Below are 21,970 nucleotides of genomic sequence, written 5' to 3'. Positions count from 1 at the left end.
TACTTACTGTGATCTTGGTGGTTAACGCCGAGAGGCTGGAATGGTGCTGAATTTGTAATCGAATTTGCTGGTTGAAAAATAGAAGGAAGGAAGGAGGGAGGGGGAACAGCTCCTGGGCGGAATTTAGGGAGTGAATTCAGGAGACAATACAAAGGGTACGCAGAAGAAAGAAAAGGGGGGGGGGAAGGTTTTGGAACTTTACCTTCCCCTCCTGTAAGGAGACCTTGGGCGGTTTGAACTCGCTTCCTACCTTCACAGCGGAGGCTGTGTAAGGTAGGTGTGGCTGAGAGAGCCCCCAGGCATTGTGACTAGCCAGGTGTTCCCAGCGGAAAATGTGGGAGCACGGAAATAACTCTGGCTCCATATATAAACTTGTGCTACGCCAATGTGGTAATGTAGGCTCAAACCTTTCAGGGCACTGGCACACATAATCAAAAGGAGAAAAACTTTAATTGAGGCACAACAGCATAGCTTAGAAGCAATGGAAAAATCCCTCTTATGAGGGGAAAACTTTAGGGGTCTCTGAGAAGGGGGCAAGACATACAGAACATATACAGGCATACAGAGCACATATAAAGTAATGAGGAGGATTGCAACTCTGATTTGAGATCTTGCTCTCTGGATCTTGCAGGGCGATTCCTTTGTAGGCTGAGACCCTGCTTTCCCTGAGGTACTGACGATTTTGCTGCCACTGGGAGCTTTGAGCTTAGGGCTTTGCACAGGCTCAGAGGCTATGAGATCTGGTTTGAACCTTACAGCTGGAGAGGGCCAAGGGGGCTTCTTCTTCATGAAGGACTTTGGGCTTAAGGCCATTGTGCGAGCATCTTCCCCTTTCCATGCCTCATTGTCCTGTAGATTGGCTATGGGGCATTCTGAGGAGGGTTCAAAACAGCAGTCCTCTTGGTTAATGAGACGGACTGGGCATAGTGCCAGAATGTTGGCGTTCTCTTCCGTCAGCATTTCTCTCTGTTGCAATTCAGCGGCTGTGGACTCTGCAGAGATTTTGAAATGCGTGCCACTCTGGGGCACTGGCGGAGGCATGGTGACTTTGGAAGTAGAAGGGGTTAGCAGAGCAGGAAGTATAGACGTAGGGGGGGAGCAAGCAACGAGATTTAGATTAGCTGAACTTAGATCAGACTCGAGTGAGAGCATCGGGGCAGGATGATCGGATGAACTTGGCAGTTCCTGCGGGATGTTTGTCCGCACCTGGATGTGGATGGCTCCCTGGTGCGTGGAGTCGATGACCCCTGGGATGATGAACAATCCCTGTTCAGCGGCAGAAGCTTTTGGCAAGACCAGCCCAATGGTCTCCATGGGGATGGGATCACTACACTGAGCTGGAGCAGCGAAGATCTCATAGGGGAGCTCCGGGGGAAGGGTTTGAGGTGCGGACCTTGGTTCCGGGCTGGGGAGATGCCCGGGTGCGGGCCTCCCCAGTGGGCATTGGGAGCACCTGGTCTTAGACCTCCCTGGGGGTCTTCGCCCTCTGGGGGGAGACCCCCTTCCGTTCGGGCTGTAGGCCCCCCCGCCGGGCAGCCTACAATCCTTACGGAAGTGTCCTGGCTTGTTGCAATTGAAACACTCGTCTCGGGGCTGTCTCATGGCAGCGGAGAGGGCTGCGGCTAGAAGGCTGGCTTGATGGGCGAAAGATCCGATATCCTGGCAAGCCTTAAGCATGTCGGCCAGTTCGGGGTTCCTACCTAGACCTGTGACTGCTTTGCGGCACTCAGCGGAGGCGTTCTCTTTGGCAAGGCGCTTAAGGAGTTCGCCCTGGGCCTCCTCGTTGTCAACCTGCCTCTTGAGGGCCTCCTGGAGCCTGTTCACGAATTCGGCATAGGGCTCCTGAGGCTTCTGCCGGATGCTAGAAAAGCTTTGGGCTGGCCGTCCGGTGCTGGGGACTTTCAAAAACGCCTTGTAGGCGCATTCAGAGGCGACCATAAGGGTGGCCTCCGGCAGGACAATTTGCGCGTTGGGGTTAGTGAAAGCTTCGCAGCCATAAAGCTGCGCGGCGGTGTAGGTGCCGCCAGAGGCTGCTCCTCTGCTTATGCACTGCTGGCGGTACTCGCCTTCCCAGATCACATACTGTGCGGGGTTTAAAAGCATGCGAAAGGTGGTTTTCCAGTCCTCCGGAACCATTAGGTGGTTCCTGGCGACTGCTTCCAACATGCCTCTCACATAGGGGCTGGTGTTTCCTACGTCCCGCATTGCCTTGCGGAGCTCAGTGAGAATGTTGTAACCTAGGGGGCGGTACTCGACAACTCGCCGAATGATGCCATCCTCCCCCTCGTTATCTGTGTAGTAGACGGGGCACATGGCAAGGATGTCGGCATCGTCTTCCGTCAGGGTTTCCTTCTTTTGCAGATCGTGGCTAATACGCTCTGTTAGGGTTTTGAAACCCGCGCCATTACGTGGCGCCAACGGAGGTGCGGTGGCTTTAGAAAATGAAGGCGGAGCGAAGGGAGGAGGCGGCTGAGCCGCGGGAGAATTTGAAGGAGGCGGGGAAGCAAGGGAGGCAGAGGGAGGACAGGCGTCCAATTTAGTGGATAGAGAAAATTCCGGGGGTGAAACTGAAGCTGAAGGGTCGAAAGGAGGGCGATCTACAGCAAGGGAGCCATAGACCTGCAGGCTGATGGCGACATAACATTGCCTCCACGTCAGTAGCAGTGACATCGGCGCGCGAGGCTCTGTGTGAAGAGTGCGCCCGATGTTTTCCCAATCCTTAAGATTCAATGTCCCCCTTTCTGGGTACCATGGACATTGAGCTTCAATCTCCTCAACCAATTTGCGCAGCTCCCCTCTCTTTATGGAGACCCTGCCACATTTCGCTAGCGCTTTCAATTCGCTAACGCGCTTGTCATAAGCCCTGCTTTTGCAAGCTCCCATACTTACCGTTGGTTCGTCAGACGAGAGAGAGTGTCCTAGAACTCGAGTCCCTGTATGCGCCGATCCAGCGGACGGGCGGTACCGAGAGGTGGGTCCCTGGATGCGCCGATCCAGCGGACGTCGGTACCGCGGCCCTTTCCCAGGCGACGGTAAGCAGGGTGGAGGTTTGAGGATTCCCGGGTTTCGGCACCAGCTTGTAGTCATCCCCACAGGGTCGTCGCTAAGGAAGAGGCGAGACGCAGAGGTTTCATCTGGTGGAGAGCGCCAGCAGCGGGAGCGCGGGTGTCCGTGTTCCTAGCGACTCTGCCGCGTGCTGGTACCTGGCACCTTTTATTATGATTCTAGCGGGGGCGTGTAGAAGGGCGGAACGGGGGGAATTCCGGGAGATCGGGAGACTGAGAGATCATCATGTGATGCATGATCTCACCTGGCTGCTACGTGCGGAGAGGAGCATCAGCGTCTGGGCCTAATCCTCACCTGGGGGCAAGACCATTGTCCCTTTGTCCGGGACACCCGGTGGTTGTGAGCCAGGTAGTTCATGACCTGTGACTCATCGGGGGATGAGGGGTGGGGGAGCGGTGCGACCAGAAGGCCGTAGGAGCGCCGGTGTGCCAGCGCTCTACTTACGGTGCTGCTGGGTCAGCAGTGCATCCCTACACACATTGCCATTTGAATCTCCACTCCTCTCCAAAGCCCACCTTGCTTTCCACAATTGGGCGTGTATTCTTTATGTCATCTTGCCCCGTTCAGAGATCTTGGTTGCTATATCAACCCAGTTTTACTTCGCCCTTATCTGTGTTTTTCTGTACGCCTTGTCTCCTTTATCTTTCTGGTGAGAGGCCGTACCCAAATTCCACAGCATGTGTATCAGACTTTACTGAAAAGTGCAGAAATCTCCCCCCCTTCTTCCAAGCAAAGCCTCTCTACTAATGAAATTACAGTTCTTTGTTTAACTAACAGCATCTTACTGATCTTTTATAAATTACCTGTAATATACTTTAGATGATTAAATATATGGCTTAAAACATTATAAACTATATGTTCGTATCAGGCCCCCTTCTTGCCGCACCTTGCGCTGCTCCATATGTTTGCTGCAGCTTGAGGTGAGCAGCGTGGAGCTCCCACCACCTCGGTTCAGTGCCTCCGTCTCTTGGGGAGGTCTCCTGGGTTTCAGGGGTTGGCTCCCGAGCCCTGCGCGAAGCTGGAGTGAGCGGGGAAATGCCCTTCGCCGCATCTGCACTGCTCCCTGACTTTGGGCCATGCCACGCCTCTTAGGACAGTGATGGCGAACCTATGGCACGGGTGCCAGAGGTGGCACTCGGAGCCCTCTCTGTGGGCACGTGCACACAGAGTTTGTCATGTGGAGGGTGGAAAATCAGCCCCCCCCCCACACACATCTAGGCTGGCTTGGGCCACTGAGCACAATGTGTGCACACTGCGGTGAGCAGGGAGGACTCAGCTGGCGGGCCTGGTGCCTGTGCTCCGGGTGGCTGTTGCCGGGGGCGGGGGGGGGAGGGCATGCAGAGGAGGCAAAGATGCTAGAGAGGCACAGAGCGGTGTGTGTGGGACTTGCTGGAGGCTAGAGCAGGCTGGCCCCTGCTCGAGCGGGTGGGGTGGAGAAAGAGGGAGCCAACCGGTTTCTTCTAAAATAAAACCTCAGCATTCAGGTTAAATTGCCGGGTTGGCACGTTGCAATAAACAAGTGGGGTTTGGGTTGCAATTTGGGCACTCGGTCTCAAAAAGGTTCGCCATCACTGTCTTAGGACAAGTCTCTCCGTGTCAATGACTTCCCACTGATTTCTGCAAGAATGCGGGCTAGAGATAGTCCGAAATAAATGCTGACATTCTCAGCTTGTTTCATTCTACATGTGAAGAAGACCCAATAATCACGTCCTTTGACATTTGGTACAATTCAGGAGGCAAGAGAAAAATGGCTATTTGAAATACAAAAGAGTTGCAGGGGACTTTTTATTTTGACAAAGTGTGGGGCCCCCCCCCCCCCCCCCCCGTCCTGAAAAAGAAAAATCTTGACTTTTTTGTAGTCAGCTGGAAAGAAGCATCCTTAGTTTCACAACATCCTTTTGTGGCTAAATCGTTGTTCGGAGTTCTGAAATTCTAGCAGTGTTCTTGTTTGTATCCCAACCTGGCGTTGTGTTTCTGACCTCTTTCTCCATCGTACAAAACCAGTGTCCCTTTTGTGCAGAGCTCCTCTCCTGTTCTAATCCCGCTTGCAGGAGCTCGGGCCCAAAAGCGTTCCCGCTGGGACCGCACTGAATAGCACCTTGTGTGTTCCTGTCATTTGCAAAGCGCCTCGATTTCTCATGGATAGCCGACACCGGTTGGAGGCCGCGTTAAACGCCCGGGACAGGGTTGCCTCTGTCCCCGGTGTAACTTAAGAGGGGACGCTGCCTCAAATGAGGAAATCAAAACTCGGGAGCCAGCGGTGCCGCGCTCATTCCCCTCTGTAGCGGCCACGGGAGAGAAACGCCCCGCGCTGATTTCCTCCGCGCTTCGCTAGTTGAGATTTAGACGCTTTGCGACAATCATAGCTCGGGCCGTGATCCAAGATGTCCAAAGACCTAAACGGACCTTCTGAACTAGCTCCAGGTACGTACCACTGTGGCTTCGCGGCAAAGGAGATTTCTGCCGTAGCTTCTCTAGAGCCGTGGTGGCGAACCTATGGCACTCCGGATGGTGGCGAACCTATGGCACTCCAGGGGCTGATGGGAATTGTAGTTCAGGAACATCTGGAGTGCCATAGGTTCGCCACCACTACAGCATCTCGTAGCAGGGGGCAGATTTTATTATTATTTTTTGATAATATTTTATTGCAATTTCACCATAGGCATTAAGGAATATTTCATACATTTATAGGTGAGAGCATTTGTCCGTACATGAAATAAAAGAGTTTCCCATATAGAGTTTTACAAACATCAAAGCTTTACTACTAACATTTAATATTTATCCTGAATCCCTTAAACAAACCCTCCCCTCCTCCCCCTCCCACTGAATACCCCTCTGACTTCCCCTCTATCGGTTTGCGAACAGTATTATTAAAATTTACAGAATTTTATATACAGTAATTTCTTCTCAACTAAGCGGTATAGAGAGAGCAAAAGAAAATTTAAGCTTAAACACTTAGCAAATTCGGTGAAACTTTATTAACTCTAGCTAAGTAGTTGATCCATGGCTGCCATACTTTATAATATTCCTCAGTTGGCCGGTCTTTTAAATTAAAAGGAATTCAGGGGGCAGATTTTAGACACCGTGGAAAAGCGGCATATCGTAGCTTGCCCGTTATTGCTGCTTTTTCTTAACAGTAGAAGGACCATCGACACCGGGATGACGAGTTTCTCGAGCCACTGTGTCTTGGGCCAGCCCTTCTAGGAAAGTGACTGAATAGCAATGCCGTCCTAAACAGAGTTACACCCTTCTTAGCCCACAGATGTCAGTGGCCTTGGAAGACTGTAACTGTGCTTAGGATTGCCCAGTCTCTGTTGAGAGGACGGACTGTCAAGTGGCCAGTAGTAGTCTGAAGCAAGGAGCGTGGTCATTTGATGTCTGTTTCACACCAACAAAGTTTTCCTCTTTTGTGTGCATGCGTACTTCTTGAGAACCAGCGCGGTGTCGTGGTTAAGAGCAAGTAGATTCTAATCTGGAGAACCGGGTTTGATTCCCCACTGCTCCGCCTGAGTGGCAGAGGCTTATCCGGTGAACCAGATGTGTTTCCGCATTCCTACAGGCCAGCTGGGTGACCTTGGGCTAGTCACAGGATTCTTGAGAGTCACATTGAGAACTATGTACTACTATTCATGACTGAGTATCCCTGTAGCGACCTGAATACTCTGTCATAAAGAAAATACCTTCAGTGATGAAGACGAGTGAAAACGCATTTGAACGTGTTATGCGTTTTGGAGGTATGCCTTTGACTGCATCCAGTAAACAGTGAACGGAGTACGTGACTATCACGTGGGCTGACCGGAGCAAGTGACTTGAAACAGTATTGTCGAAGGCTTTCACGGCCGGAATCACTTGGGTGCTGTGTGGTTTCCGGGCTGTATGGCCGTGTTCTAGCAGCATTCTCTCCTTACGTTTCACCTGCATCTGTGACTGGCATCTTCAGAAATCCTCTGAAGATGCCAGCCACAGATGCAGGCGAAACGTCAGGAGAGAATGCTGCTAGAACACGGCCAGACAGCCCGGAAACCACACAGCACCCAAGTGACTTGAAACTGTTGCTTTCATGCAAGCACACTGCCGTGAGTTTCCAGATAAAAGGAGGATCTGCCTATAAACACCGAAGAAGTGAATTGCATTGACTGGGAAACCAGATACAGCCAATTATGTACAACTACTATCGTGTTTCCCCGAAAATAAGACAGTGTCTTATATCAATTTTTGCTCCCAAAGATGCGCTATGTCTTATTTTCAGGGGATGTCTTATTTTTCTGTGTTCTGTTCGTTGGGCATGCTTCCAAACAAAAACTTTGCTACGTCTTACTTTCAGGGGATGCCTTATATTTTGCACTTCAGCAAAACCTCTACTACGTCTTATTTTCAGGGGATGTCTTATGTTCGGGGAAACAGGGTATGACCCTTTGATGTGGTCACGCAGTGACAGCGAATGACTGAACCAATTGGGTTTACGTCGCTGATTGTATTGGAAAGTATGCATTAGATATGCTTTTGAGCACTTCATTTGTATTATTTATTTAATGAATATATTATATTTTATAGCGATACGTAGGTGGAGGGAACGTAGAGTTTTTTTGTGTTTATATTCACATATAAAATTGCCAATAGCAGTGCAAGTGTGCAGCGTTTCTCTGTTACGTTCTTTTCCTGTTCGTAGCTTCAACCAAGACCGGGGCTTTTTCGACCCTGGGCCCAGTCTTGTGGACCCCTTTTTCCAATGAGACAAGAGCCCTGTGGGACCTTAAGTTGTTCCACGCAACCTGTAAGACAGAGCTCTTCCACCAGGCGTATAGTTGAGGCAGGCATGATCCCATCTGACCTGACCTTCCTCTTTTTACTGAGTTCCACCATCAATCCCTGGAGGGTCAATCGCTGTCTTGCTGTAGCGTGCGTTTAAAAGTTTATTCAATGTTGTAATGTTCTCATGCTCTGTATTGTTCCTTGTTCCTGTTCCTGTATTGTTCCTTGTTCCTTGTAGGGAGGCTGAGGCGCAGGAGCAGCAGTGGCGTAGAGGGTTAAGATCTCGTGTATCTAATCTGGAGGAACCGGGTTTGATTCCCAGCATCTTCCGCCTGAGCTGTGGAGGCTTCTCTGGGGAATTCAGATTAGCCTGTACACTCCCACACATGCCAGCTGGGTGACCTTGGGCTAGTCACAGCTTCTCGGAGCTCTCTCAGCCCCACCTACCTCACAGAATAGAAGCAAGCCTTTATTGGCATAGACAACAGTAATAAAAAACAGATTAAAAAGCATATACAATACAGGTCGAAGGAAATCTACTGGCGTTTAGTAATTTCCAGGAGAAAGTCTGCCACTATCATACAGAGAGAAGGATCAGGGTTGTCCAACAAGTAGTGTAATCTAATTAAATCGGAGAGATGGGGTAAATGTAAAGGAGTAAGATTCACATACTTGGATCTGATTTCCTTGAATCTGAGACAGTGTAGTAATTGGTGGGCCAGAGATTCAACTGAGCCATCGTTACATGGGCACAATTTTTTAGCCTTTTCTTGCTCACCCACGTCACAGGGTGTTTGTTGTGAGGGGGGAAGGGCAAGGAGATTGTCAGCCCCTTTGAGTCTCCTACAAGGAGAGAAAGGGGGGATATAAACCCAAACTCTTCTTCTTTTATATTGTTGTCAGCCTGGTGTGAGCCGCCCCGAACCCGAAAGGGGAGGGGTGACGTAGTAAATCAAATAAACTAATCAACTCAGGTTCACTGTGCCACTGTGCTTTTGAGAGGAAGGATAAGGCGTAAATGTAATAGGACCAGAACGGTAGCCATGTTGACCTGCAACGGAAGGGCAAGACGGGAGTCCCTTGGCACCTTGGAGACCAACAGGAATTTGGGGATATGAATATTTGGGAGTCAAAGCTCCCTTCGTCAGATCCCTTAAGCCTTGTGTGCGACAAAGGGAGTTTTGACTCTCAAAAGCTCACCCCCCCAATCTTTCGTTGGTTTCCAAGGTGCTCCTGGACTCCAACCTAGCTGTCATGCCACCGTCACCTCTGCAGTTCAAGAACTGGGTTTGCTCACTGTCGGTTCCTGTTCTCTCGTTCCCCAGATTACAGATACAAGAAAGACGAGCTCTTCAAGAGGCTGAAAGTTACCACGTTTGCCCAGCTGGTAGGTACAGCCGGCTTCCAGAAATCTCTGCCTTCTGACCTTTACGTGTGGAGCGTCGCTTGCAACGCTCTGAGGCTGTGCTTGATGGGTTTTGTGTTATGCTGAAATCCTTCTCAGAGAACGAAGGACCTCTTGTTTCCTTTTTTAACATAATCACGGAGCACTGACTTATTTGCCTCCTCATTCCCTCTTATGTAACAATCGGTCCCTCAACCGATTGCAACCCTCAAATGACACGGCCACCTCCTGCAGATAGAGGGCAGAGAGTATCTGGATTGTAGCGCTGGTCCACAGTTCAATGTGCAGATGCGTTGTGCAGCATGCAGGGGCGTACCGCCTAGGGGGACATATGGGGTCAAATGTCCCTGGGCTGCGGCCATTTAGTCACGTGGGGCGGAAAATCACCCCCACCCCGCTCCCCTGATGATCTGGCACAAAAAACATTGTTTGGTCGTGGTGGTGGAGGGCGGCCACCCATACAGGGGGGGGGGGGGAGCAAACTCAGATTTTGCACCAGGCTACAGTTTCCCTAGATATGTCTCTGGCATTCACTGATGCTCAATGTGGGTAGGCTTTGGAGCATGCATAAAGCACTTTGACCTCCCGGTTGAGAGGCCAGTCTCCATGCATGGACTCCGGAGGCAGGTCTTCTTGCGCCCCGGCACCTCTTTCGCTGTAAATCCAACATAAAAGTCCGGAAAACGTCCCGTCTTTGTAGGGTGTGTTCTCATGGGTGGTGGGGGCCGTCTTGTGGGTTATTCACCGCTACTCGTCAACGAGGCAGGAAGAAGCTTTTGGTCACTTCCTGTAGTTGGTCGTGGCCATCTTAACTCCAGTATCTTCCTGCCTCAGCAATGAGTACAGCAATTTCGGCAGGCTCCTTGAGCTGAGAAGATTTGGCTTCCTTTCTACCCTTACCAATTGTGTTTTTTCCTGTTCCTTGTGAGTCTCGTCACCCCCAGTGTGTGTGTTTGTCTGGTGCTGCTCCCAGAACAAACAGGGAGGGAGAAACTGCCCAGCACCAGACAAACACGCACACTGGGGGTGACGAGACTCACAAGGAACAGGAAAAAACACAACTGGTAAGGGTAGAAAGGAAGCCAAATCTTCTCAGCTAAAGGAGCCTGCCGAAATTGCTGCACTCATTGATGAGGCAGGAAGATACTGGAGTTAAGATGGCCACGACCAACTACAGGAAGTGACCAAAAGCTTCTTCCTGCCTCATTGACAAGTAGCGGTGAATAACCCCCAAGACGGCCCCTGACCACCCATGAGAAGACCCCTTCACGGTGAGTATCCAATGGGTCGTTTCTGCCTTACTGAATCCCAAAACCGGTGGTGCACCTGGTCGAGTTTCTTCTCACCTTCTCCTCCCCTCTGTCAACAGGTGATCCAGGTTGCTTCTCTATCCGACGAAAACTTAGAAGTCTCACCAGAGGAAATTCAAAAGCTAGACGGTAACGGCCCGGACTCTAATTCGAAACACGCTGTTTTAAAAGTTCTTGTGGCAAAGGTGCTGTTGCAGGGGACAGGGGGTGGACCCTTATCCCACGCCAAATTGGTGCTCTAGCTATCTTAAGGGGGGCGATTTCTCACAGGAGAGCTGGAGGGAGGCTGTGGCTCAGCGGCAGAGCATCTGCTTGGCATGCACAAGGCCCTGGGTTCAATCCCTGGCATCTTCAGTTAAAAGAATCCAGTTGTGGATGGTGTGAAAGACTTCACTCTGAGATCTTGGAGGGCAGCTGCCAGTGAGCAGACAATACTGACTTTTGATGAAGCAGAGGTCTGATTCAGCCAAAGACAGCTTCGTTTGTTCTAGATCTGCCCCTTAGCCAGCATTTCCAAATATTGTGCTCTGCTTCCGCCCCGTAGCGTTTTCCTTCCTTGTGCTGGCCGTTTCCTGCACACAGAGCTGCGCAAATGCTTGGTCAGTCAGCCCTTTTGCCAAGGTCTGAACATCAAAAAAACAGGCGCCAGAGCTGTGCACATGTCTCGTTGTTCGTCCCGGAACAGGCGCTGTCCAGTAGGTCCTGAATACAGAGAGGTGCCGGTTACACTTCAGAGAGGCGATATGAGAACCCTCTGGAACACAAAAAAAAAAGCTCCAAAAGATTGCCTTGCCTGCAAGCAAAGAAACATAAACACAGGTTGCGGGAGAAAAGAGTTTTTCTTTTGGTGACGTTGTGTTTGCTACAAGGCCTTTTGCTCTGGAAACGAGTCTGGGGTAACTCCTCTCCATCCTCTCTCAGAAGGTGATGCTACTCCTGCGGACACCAACCCTGAAGTCGCAGCGGAGACCAACGGCAAAGATAGCCCCGGCGAGAAGCCGGCCAGTCCCATCCTGTTCATTAACAACACCGGGGCTGGCGAATCCTATCGTTCCACCTTACAGAGGTATCGTTCGCTCTCAGGAACGAGCTGAATCGCCTGACGCTTAAAACTTTCGTGGATTTGGGAAATCTTTGGTGGCTCGTTTCTTGTTTGGTGGCTCATCCCATTCAGCTTAGGCGTGAGGTTGGGGTCTGGGGCCGAAGTCCCAGGTAGTGAGTCACAGATTCAAATCCTCCAATAAGTCTTACCAGGAAAGAACCACTTGCCACCATGTGGTCTACTTTTCAAACGTTCACCAGGGCTATGTATGCATGTCCAGAGTTGTACTAACATCAAACTGGCAGGGGGCTCAGTTGCACGCAGGAGATCAAGGTGGATCAGGGTTTCAGTCAATGAAACTAGAATTCTGTTAACGGGAAATTATTGATCAGCTGCAGAAAACTTATACTTGATTCCCCCCATTATTAGCTTCTTAGGGTTTAAGACCTATTGTTGTCCAGCAGCAGTGGCGTAGGAGGTTAAGAGCTCGCGTATCTAATCTGGAGGAACCGGGTTTGATTCCCCGCTCTGCCGCCTGAGCTGTGGAGGCTTCTCTGGGGAATTCAGATTAGCCTGTACACTCCCACACACGCCAGCTGGGTGACCTTGGGCTGGTCACAGCTTCTCGGAGCTCTCTCAGCCCCACCCACCTCACAGGGTGTTTGTTGTGAGGGAGGAAGGGCAAGGAGATTGTCAGCCCCTTTGAGGCTCCTACAGGAGAGAAAGGGGGGATACACATCCAAACTCTTCTTCATCATCTTTTCAAATGCAGCAGTTGATATCTGCAGTACCCTGAACGCTCTCTTTGCTGCGAAACAAACTGGGGGACCTTGGGCCAGTAGTCACTGTTCCGGCCAGACCTTCCTCACAGGGCTGTTGTGGGGAATAAGACGGAGAGGTCACGTAAACCCTCCCGAGTTTCTTCAAGAAAGGACAAAGGATCAAAATGGCAAGGTCAGGATCCTTAGGAACACGAAACCCCGGCGAGGTGTCCTTGATTCCGTTCCCAGCCTGCGCATCTCTTGCTGCTTTCCGGCGAAGTGTGGTAAAGCGGGGTGGGGGAGCTGGACCTGGGAAAGGATGCCCCGAAGAAAACGGAGACGAGTTCCAGAGCCGAACCTTATCCTGACTGCCCTTTCCTGCTGTTGGACGTGTGCGAGGGAACCGGGCCCGGCGTCACGAGAGCACTGCCCACCGTCATCGGAGGTCGAGGGACCCGAAGCCCTCAGCGGGAGTTACCTGGGGCATGGCTGAAGCTTCCACGAAACTCCGGCGTGGCTGCCGGTTTCATTCTGAGGACCGGTTCATTAATGAATCATAGAATCCTAGAGTTGGAAGACACCCCCAAGGGCCATCCAGTCCAACCCCCTGCCATGCAGGAAGACTCCCTAGGGACGGTGTTTTTGCCGTCCCTAGGACACTGTTTATGGCCCGTGCAGAAAGGGCCTTAGAGCGGGGAATCAGTAAGAGCAAACTCTAGGCTTAGCAAAAAAAATTGGGCGAGCTCGGAATCCTGATTGCTAATTTTTACAGAAATCAGTTTTTGCAAGAAACTTGCAGGACAGTGAATAAAGTTTAACCATTTTTGCTTCGGGATAATGGGGGTACACAAGCATCCTGACAGATGGCCCTCCAGCCTCTCTTTAAAAAACCTCCAAAGAAGGAGACTCCACCACACTCCGAGGCAGTGAATTCCACTGTCCAACAGCCCTGACAGTCAGAGGTTCTTCCTAATGTTTAGGTGGAATCCCTTTTCCTTTTTCTTCCCCTTGAACCCATGACTCCTGGTCCCAGTCTCTGGAGCAGCAGAAAACAAGCTTGCTCCCTCACCAACATGACATCCCTTCAGATATCTAAACAGGGCTCTTCACCTTCTCTTCACCAAACTAAACGTACTCAGCTCCCTAAGCCTCTCTTCATAGGGCATGGATTCCAGACCTTTGGCCATTTCGGTTGCCCTCCTCCGGACCCGTTCCAGTTTGTCAATAATGAGAATTTAAGGAAGTTGCACTATTGTGAAGTCAGGCCCAAATACTGTTCACCCCCCATCCACGAGCGCTTAGATCAGGGAGCCGAATATTCGTGCCAGAAATCAGGATAGGCAAAGCAGCCCCATAGCCACAAATCGCTGCCCGGCATTCCTAGAAGAGCCGTGTGCCGACAGTAGTCAATTGCACGCAGAGCTGTCGGCATTCCCTGAGAATCTAAGCCGCTCTCTTTGACTTCCAGCTGCAGTTGTCATTATCCCAGAATTCTTAGGGCCAGCCAAAGCAGCTAATCCCAACCATACGTCTGGATTCAGTAGGAGCCACTGGGGCCCCTTCCGCACAGGCAGAATAACGCACTTTCAATCCACTTTCCATGCCCTTTGCAGCAGTGTGGAATTAGCAAAATCCACTTGCAAACAATTGTGAAAGTGGATTGAAAGTGCATCATTCTGCATGTGCGGAAGAGGCCTGGGAGTATTTTGAAACGTCTGGAGGGGACGTGTGGGAGGAGGCATGGCTCAGTGATAGAACGCAGAAGGCTCCAGGTTCAATCTCCGGTATCTCCTTTGATCAAGAGGCAGGTAATGCGAAAGATCTCCCCACGGGGCTCTGTAGAGCAGCTGGCAGTCGGAGTAGACAATAGCATAAGCATTAACATTTTATTGTCATTGTGCACACACAACGAAAATTTACAGCAGCATTCCTCGATGCACACAATTCCAGACTCATACCCTATCCTCACTTTCCCCTTCCTCCACCCATCCCTACACAGCCCCAAACACATCAACACGAAGCCGCGGAGTTCAGCATAGCCACAGCTCTAGAGTAGAAGCTGTCTCTAAGCCTCTTTGTCCTAGTTTTGATAGACCTGTATCGTCTGCCGGATGGTAACAGTTCAAAAAGAGAGTGTGCTGGATGAGACGGGTCTCAGAATATTTTGGGCTTTCTTTAGGCTTCGGGAATTATAGAGTTCTTCCCAGGAGGGGAGAGGGCAGCCGATAATCCTCTGTGCAGGAGTGATCACCCTTTGGAGCGCCTTTCTATTCGCCACTGTGCAACCGGAGAACCATACACAGATGCAGTAGGTTGAGACACTCTCTGTAGCACAGCGGTAAAAGGACACCAGGAGTTTTTCATTCAGTTGTTGTTTCCTTAACAGTCTAAGATAGTACAGTCTTATTGCTCTTCACGGGCCAAGGGCGATATCAGGCAGCTTCATGTGTTCACGAAAGGAAAGGGTCTTTCCTCAAGGTGATCCCGGTCCAGTTCCTAAAGTTCTGTGTTTCTCTGCGCCCCACAAACTAGTTAACACACTACAAATAGGACTGAAGCAGACTAAGTTGCAGTTAACAATAAACAAAAATCACCGCCAGTCCTGCTGTTTAAGAACACATTTTCTGCATCCAGTTGTATTTTCCGTATATAATTGTATTGTTAGTAGTTTGTGTTTTTGTAACTTTCGGCATTTATGTATATTCATAGGTGTTCTAGACCAGTGGTGGCAAACCTTTGGCACTCCAGATGTTATGGACTACAATTGGCCATGCTGGCAGGGGCTGATGGGAGTTGTAGTCCATAACATCTGGAGTGCCAAAGGTTCGCCACCACGGTTCTAGACAGTAGACAACAGTGCATTTATTTTCCCTTTTCAGTCCAGTTAGTAAATCAGTAGTAAGTATCGACGTTTGTGTTCTTAAGCAGCACAACTGGCGGTGTGTTTTGTTGATTGCTAATTGCCACGCAAACGAGTCTCTGACCCGCTGTCCTCCATTGGCGCAGATTGGTAGCCACTCCTGCCTTTCCGCACCTGTCCCTGTGCGGGCCCTCGGAAGTGAAATGTTTGGGTTGCACCTGCAATAAGCTGCCCAGGTCTGGCATTTTTCAGACCAAGAGCAAGGGGGAAGGTGGCACAGCCCATTTTGCCCTGCAGGGCTTCCCTCCGCAGCCTCTCTTGCCCTTCCTTGGAGGCTGATACGCTCCTCCGACTTCTGCGGACCCTCCAGGCCTCGGCTGCGCTCCTTGAGGGCTAGAATGCTGTTGTTTCCAAATGACCTTTGGTGACCTGAATACTGCTGTCTGCATTTGCCTTGTCCAGTTGCCAAAACACCCTCTTGATCCTTGTAAGCGACTCCTGTTGTTTGGGAGGGGGGCTCACATCTTGGGAGGGGGGGCTTTTCTCAGTCGTCGTTTTCTTTCTAAGCTGGTTTTATTTTCTTGCCTTTGCAGCTTATTCCTACCCCATCGCCACGCTGTCCAGAACCATGAACCCTTACACAAACGACATCCTGGAATACGTATCCTTCCTCCAGCCGAAAAGGGCCGAGCGCCTGGGTTTTGTTCTCAAGTTCTTGCATCCGATGCAAAACTGAATCAGGCACTAGGTCAGTGGTGGCGAACCCTTAGCACTCCAGATGTTATGGACTACAATTCCCATCAGCAAGGGCAAGGAGATTCCCATCCCAATTGGTCATGCTGGCAGGGGCTGATGGGAGTTGTAGTCCATAACATCTGGAGTGCCAAAGGTTTGCCACCATGGCACTAGGTTCTAAAGCAGGAGTCTGCAACCAGCGGCTCTCCAGATGTTCATGGACTACAATTCCCATCAGCCCCTGCCAGCACAGCCAATTGGCCATGGTGGCAGGGGCTGATGGGAATTGTAGTCCATGAGCATCTGGAGAGCCGCAGGTTGCAGACCCTTGTTCTAAAAGAAGCAATAGCTGTCTTCTCATCCCTCTGGGATGGCTCAGTCCACAAGCTTGTATTTAGGGGTGGAGATCGGGTTGTCAACTCCAGGCTGGGATATTCCTGGAGATTTGGGATTGGACTCTGAGAAGGATGGGAAGGAGCCTTCACGGGATATAATGGCACAGAGTCCACCCTCCGAAGAAGCTGTTTTCTCCAGGGGAATTGATCAGCCGCTGCAGAACAGGTGTGATTCTGGGAAATCTTCGGGCCTCACCTGGAAGCTGGCAAGCCTGTCTGGGAAAAGCCCTCAACTCGGCTGCTAAACTGAGGGAGGAAATGTTTCTTTGCTTAGGAGCAGCAGTGGCGTAGGAGGTTAAGAGCTCGTGTATCTAATCTGGAGGAACCGGGTTTGATTCCCAGCTCTGCCGCTAGAGCTGTGGAGGCTTATCTGGGGAATTCAGATTAGCCTGTACACTCCCACACACGCCAGCTGGGTGACCTGGGGCTAGTCACAGCTTCTCGGAGCTCTCTCAGCCCCACCCACCTCACAGGGTGTTTGTTGTGAGGGGGGAAGGGCAAGGAGATTGTCAGCCCCTTTGAGTCTCCTGCAGGAGAGAAAGGGGGGATATAAATCCAAACTCTTCTTCTTCTTCTTCTTCTTCTTCTTCTTCTTCTTCTTCTTCTTCTTCTTCTTCTTCTTCTTCTTCTTCTTCTTCTTCTTCTTCTTCTTCTTCTTCTTCTTCTTCTTCTTCTTCCTCCTCTTCATTTCCTCAGCAGTGGCTTGCTCAGTCTGGCTGCTCAGCCAGCGTGGTGGAAAGGTTAAGAGCAGGTGGATTCTAATCTGGAGAACTGGGTTTCATTCCCCACTCCTCCACCTGAGCAGCAGAGGCTTATCTGGTGAACCAGATGTGTTTGTGCTTTGATTCTTGAATGATCACATCCTGAAAATCTCGTCAGTCTCTAACTTGCCACGGAACTTCAATCTGTGTTTTGATTCATTTTCTTGTCCTGGAAAGTGAGTCTTTGGTGGCAATTCAGTGTCGGACCCCTTGCCCCCCCCCCTTTTTTTTCACTCTAGCAAATGTGTCCAAATCTCCGGGATTCTGCTCCTCTGCCGATGGAGCGCTGCATTCAGTATAATTTATTTTCATGCCTGGCTGGGGGGGGGGGGGTTGTGTTGAGCCCCCTGCTGTCTTAACTCCCAGCGCACCATTTTATGAGCCTTGACTTCGCCTCCCCCCATCAGAAAAATGCTCACGGGAAAATCATCATCCTTTACGACGACGACGAGCGAATAGCCAGCCAGGCGGCCACCACCATGTGCGAACGGGGCTTTGAGAACCTGTTCATGCTCTCCGGAGGTAGGGCGGCTCTGACAGCGAAGGCTAAAGCCACCCCCCACCCCCCATCACATGATCCACAGAGACCTGGGTCCCGTGAGGACTTAAAGGCGGACTGGGGTTGCCACTCTGCACATGCAGGAGATTGTGAAGAGAGAGGAAAGGAAATTACAGGAGAGAAAGGGGGGGGGATATAAATCCAAATTCTACTTTTTCTTCTTAGACAGGAAGAAAGCAGTTGGGAGGACGGTTCGGCCAACCCACTGGGAGCTTGTTCCACGACCCCCTTTCCTCATTGGAAGAATCCCTCCCTCCCTCTTGAAGTAACCTCCCTTGCCTCGCAGGTCTCCGCGTCATCGCTCAGAAGTTCCCCGAAGGCCTGGTCACCGGCTCGTTTCCCGCCTCCTGCCTGTCGGCTGGCCAACCCGGGAGCGCCCGGAAAAAAGCGACGCCCCGGCAGCCCCCGCCCCCACCCTCAGAGAATAAGTGGAGATTTACAGCAGAGGATCTACAAAAGATACAGTACTACCTAGAAGAGGAGCAGCTGCCTACAGACACAGCCAGTAAGATCCTTAAGGCCTCTGAATCGCAGTGCCGTGGGGGCAACCTCAGAAGAAGGCCTCGGCCTCTGCGCCCGGTTGTTGCCCCTGCAGAGGAACTGGTTGGCCACTGTGTGAAATGGGATGCTGGACTAGATCAGTGGTGGCGAACCTTTGGCACTCCAGATGTTGTGGACTACAATTCCCATCAGCCCCTGCCAGCATGGCCAATTGGCCATGCTGGCAGGGGCTGATGGGAATTGTAGTCCATAACATCTGGAGTGCCAAAGGTTCGCCACCACGGGACTAGATGGACCCTCCTTGGTCTGGTCCAGCACGGTTCTTATGTTCTAATAAAGAGCCAGCATGGTGTAGTACAGGGGCCTGTAACCTGTGGCTCTCCAGATGTTCATGGACTAATATTCCCTGCCAATTGGCCCTGCTGGCAGGGGCTGATAGGAATTGTAGTCCATGAACATCTGGAGAGCCACAGGTTGCAGACCCCTGGTGTAGTAGATAAGAGTGGTGGACTCTGATCTGGAGACCCGGGCTTGATTCCCCACTCCTCCATCTGAGCAGCCGACTCTTCTCTGGTGAACTGGATTTGTTTTCCTCCTGCACATGAAGCCTGCTGGGTGACCTTGGGACAGTCACAGTTCTCTCAGAACTCTCTCAGCCCCGCCTGCCTCACAAGGTGTCTGTTGTGGGAAAAAGAAGGGAGTCTCCTTACAGGAGAGAAATGTGGGGTATAAATCCAAACTCTTTTAGTTCTTGACCACTGTGCGGGAAGGAGTGGTCCAGGAAGGGGCTGTGGATCAGTGGGAGAGCACCTGCTTGCCTTGCAGAAGGCCGCAGGTTCAATTCCTACCCTCTCCAGTTCAAAAAAGGACCAGGCCATAGGTGATGTCAAAGATTGTCTGAGACCTGGAGAGCTGCTGTTGGTCAGAATAGACAATTCCAAACTCAAAGGGTTGATGTTCCGAGTCGGAATACGGCAGCTTCGTATGTTCGAGCTCTGCTTTGAAAGGGAACAGATCTAGGACACCGCCTGACCTGCCTCTGTATGTGCAACATGTTGTAGCGTCAAGAGAGCAGTCCCTGCCCCGAGGAGCTTACAATCTAATCCTCAGCACTGAAGGAAAGCCAGAGGCTCCGAGGCAGAAACAAGCTCGGACAACATTGTTTGTGTTTGGGGCAGGAGATCCAGAGGTGGGATCCAGCAGGTTCTCACAGGTTCCCGAGAGTAGGTTACTAATTATTTGTGTGTGCCGAGAGGGGGTTACTAACGTAAGTGAGAGTTTGGCCCACGCGGATTTTTTGGCCTTTAGAATTCACGCCCCTCCTCTCAGCTTGTGTAGCGCGCAGAACTGGAAGGGCCAGCTCCAGGCAGGAGGTGGCGCACCGCGGCGGCGTGGCAGCCTGCGTCTGCGTGCACTTGTTTCCCGCCCAAGGACCGGCGCAGCGGCTGCGTCCTTGCCATAGCCCCGCCCAGGAATGCCCCGCCCCCGGAATGCCTGGCCATGCCCCTGTTGTGCCCCGCCCAGCCCCATTGGCGCTATGCCACAGTTTGAATCCCACCACCATGGGAACCTGTTACTAAAATTTTTGGATCCCACCCCCGGTTCTTATGTTATCTTGGGATATCCTGAAGGATTTGTTTTGAACTACCAAGCGGTAACAGAGTAACACTTCTAATATGCCAAGTAATAACCAGAGGTGGGATCCAGCAGGTTCTCACAGGTTCCCAAGAGTAGGTGACTAATTCTTTGTGTGTGCCGAGAGGGGGCTACTAATTGGTGATTTTGCCACATGATTTTTGCCTACTCCTCTCAGCAGTAGCGCGCAGAACTGGAAGCAGTCTAGCAGGAGGGGCACCGGTGTGCGTGGCAGCCTGCGCCTGCGTGCATTCGTTTCCCGCCCAAGGACCGGCGCAGCGGCTGCGTCCTTGCCACTGCCCAGCCCCCGGAATGCCTGGCCACGCCCCCTTCGTGCTCCGACCAGCCCCATTGGTGCTACGCCACAGTTTGAATCCCACCACCATGGGAACCTGTTACTAAAATGTTTGGATCCCACCACTGAGGGGATCCTAGAGAAGAGGCCCTTTTTATGATCTTCCGCCTCACTCTGCGTTTCCGTTCTTTTCCCTCCAGGCCGCCTCAGCCGTGGCTCTTCGGCTCGAGACTCCCGGGCCGTGGCTGTCAAGAGCAACCAGAACCTGCAGACCAACGCCTCGGCCGCCGTGGCACTCCCCGCTCGCTCCCTCAGCAGCAGCAGCCTGCAGAGCAAGCCGTGGAGATAGGCCGGTGTCTTTTCCCCGCTCAAAATAAAAGAGACTCCTGTTGCCGGGGGCCCTTTGATCACTGCAGCCTGTCTGTCGCTTTTAGGAAGGTGGTAGGCCCAGGTCGAAAGGGGCGGCGCTTGGAGGGGGCAGGGAAGGTTTGAAGTGTGAAGTAACTGGGGGGGAAATGCCCAGAAGGGAATTTCTTTGGACAAACCAACTTTTCTGGGCCTCCCAATTCTGGGATTTGTGATTTTTTGAGAAAGCAAAGTGTTGGCGTGTTTGAATGCGTCCCGGTCCCTGAGAACTTGGAAATCCCGAAAGCTGTCTTGAAGCAAAAAGGTGACTGGATTTTTAAGAGAAAAAGTGTGTGCGGGGGGGAGGGGGGGGAGGTGGGATTCGAACTGCATTTCGACCCGTAAATACCCGAAAGGGACCGTGACGACCAGGCCTCCGGATTTTCTCCTCCGTGGTCTTCCGCCCCATCATCTTGTTTTGAACATATTTTGCCAGAGGCGCTGCTGATCGAGAACCAAGCTCAGGTGTGATGGCAGGAGAGCTGCGAATGGACCTTAGCTTTTGCAAAAGTGGAGACGCCGGGGGGGGGGGGGCTTCATTCTGGCGGGGGCCACAGAGCGAGGAAAGGGGGCTTGCCCTCCCCCTGTGCCTTGCCTCCTGTCCAAATTGGAGTCACCTCTTCCATCCTCCACCCCCACGAAGCCGTTTCCGTTTTCAAACTCCGGGCAAGCAGGGCATTTAGTTTGGCACAAATGGGGGGTCTCCTTCCACCCGTACCTCTGGTGGTGGCCAGGTTGGGGCGGGCAACGCAGCTGTTTCTCCCAGTTCTGGCACTCCTCTGTGAGCCAACGGCATGCACACGGCATGCCCATGGCGCACAGACGGCATGCACGTGGAGCACAGACAGCTCCCCGCTGATTTTGTTCTGTCTTTAAAAGAAACCCCGAAGTGCAGCATCGGAAGATGTAACGAACAGCAGCAGAAAGGAGCTGCTTCATCCTTTCCCCTTCTCTTATTTTACTGCTCAAAATCCCAGGCATATGTTTGTTACAGACCCAGAAGAAGAGTACAGGAAGAGCAGCCGCCTGGGACTCTTTTACCCGAAGGGCCGGGAGCAGAAAGGGTTCTCTCCTGGCCCAAGTCGGCCGTCTCCCCCAGAGGCCTCTCCGTTTGATTTGGCTCCGTGCTGACCCCGCTGCAGAGGCCCCTTCCGCATCCTTCCCTGTTTGGTTTGGAGAGCTTATCCCGGCATCCTTCCCAGTTTGGTTTGCTTATCTCAGCAGGAGCAAATCCCCCAGTCGCGTCCCCTCCCGACTAATCCCTTTAGCCTCGTTTGCTGTGTGGCAGAGCAAAGTGCCCCTGATGTGCTCACCACCGAGCTTCGATGCACAAACCCTCCTCCCTACCTGTGTCACGTCTGGTAGGTGGGTGGTGGAGAGAGGTCCGGTGGGCATTCTCTTGCCTGTTCCCTCGTCAAACACAGACCGGAGCACTCCTCCTCTTCTGTGAGATTCTTGCTCACTGACCGACACCAGGATTACGGCTGC

General features: G+C 51.8%; 1 protein-coding gene across 1 annotated transcript in view; it reads left to right on the top strand.

Annotated features, from left to right (window-relative positions):
- Positions 1-20,487, top strand: part of CEP41 (centrosomal protein 41) — a 32,231-nt gene extending 11,744 nt beyond the window's left edge. Inside the window, exons 4-11 of the mRNA XM_048502474.1 lie at positions 9,144-9,205; positions 10,593-10,662; positions 11,455-11,608; positions 12,627-12,781; positions 15,790-15,857; positions 17,495-17,609; positions 17,933-18,151; positions 20,278-20,487. Of these exons, the coding sequence (XP_048358431.1) occupies positions 9,144-9,205; positions 10,593-10,662; positions 11,455-11,608; positions 12,627-12,781; positions 15,790-15,857; positions 17,495-17,609; positions 17,933-18,151; positions 20,278-20,426 (992 nt within the window). The 3' untranslated portion in view covers positions 20,427-20,487. The remainder of the gene's footprint in view (positions 1-9,143; positions 9,206-10,592; positions 10,663-11,454; positions 11,609-12,626; positions 12,782-15,789; positions 15,858-17,494; positions 17,610-17,932; positions 18,152-20,277) is intronic.
- The last annotated feature ends 1,483 nt before the right edge of the window (positions 20,488-21,970 follow it).

Source organism: Sphaerodactylus townsendi, linkage group LG06 (genome assembly GCF_021028975.2).
Source record: "Sphaerodactylus townsendi isolate TG3544 linkage group LG06, MPM_Stown_v2.3, whole genome shotgun sequence".
NCBI lineage: Eukaryota > Metazoa > Chordata > Lepidosauria > Squamata > Sphaerodactylidae > Sphaerodactylus > Sphaerodactylus townsendi.
Note: the sequence above shows the minus strand (reverse complement) of the source record. Positions and strands in the feature narration are given on the sequence as shown.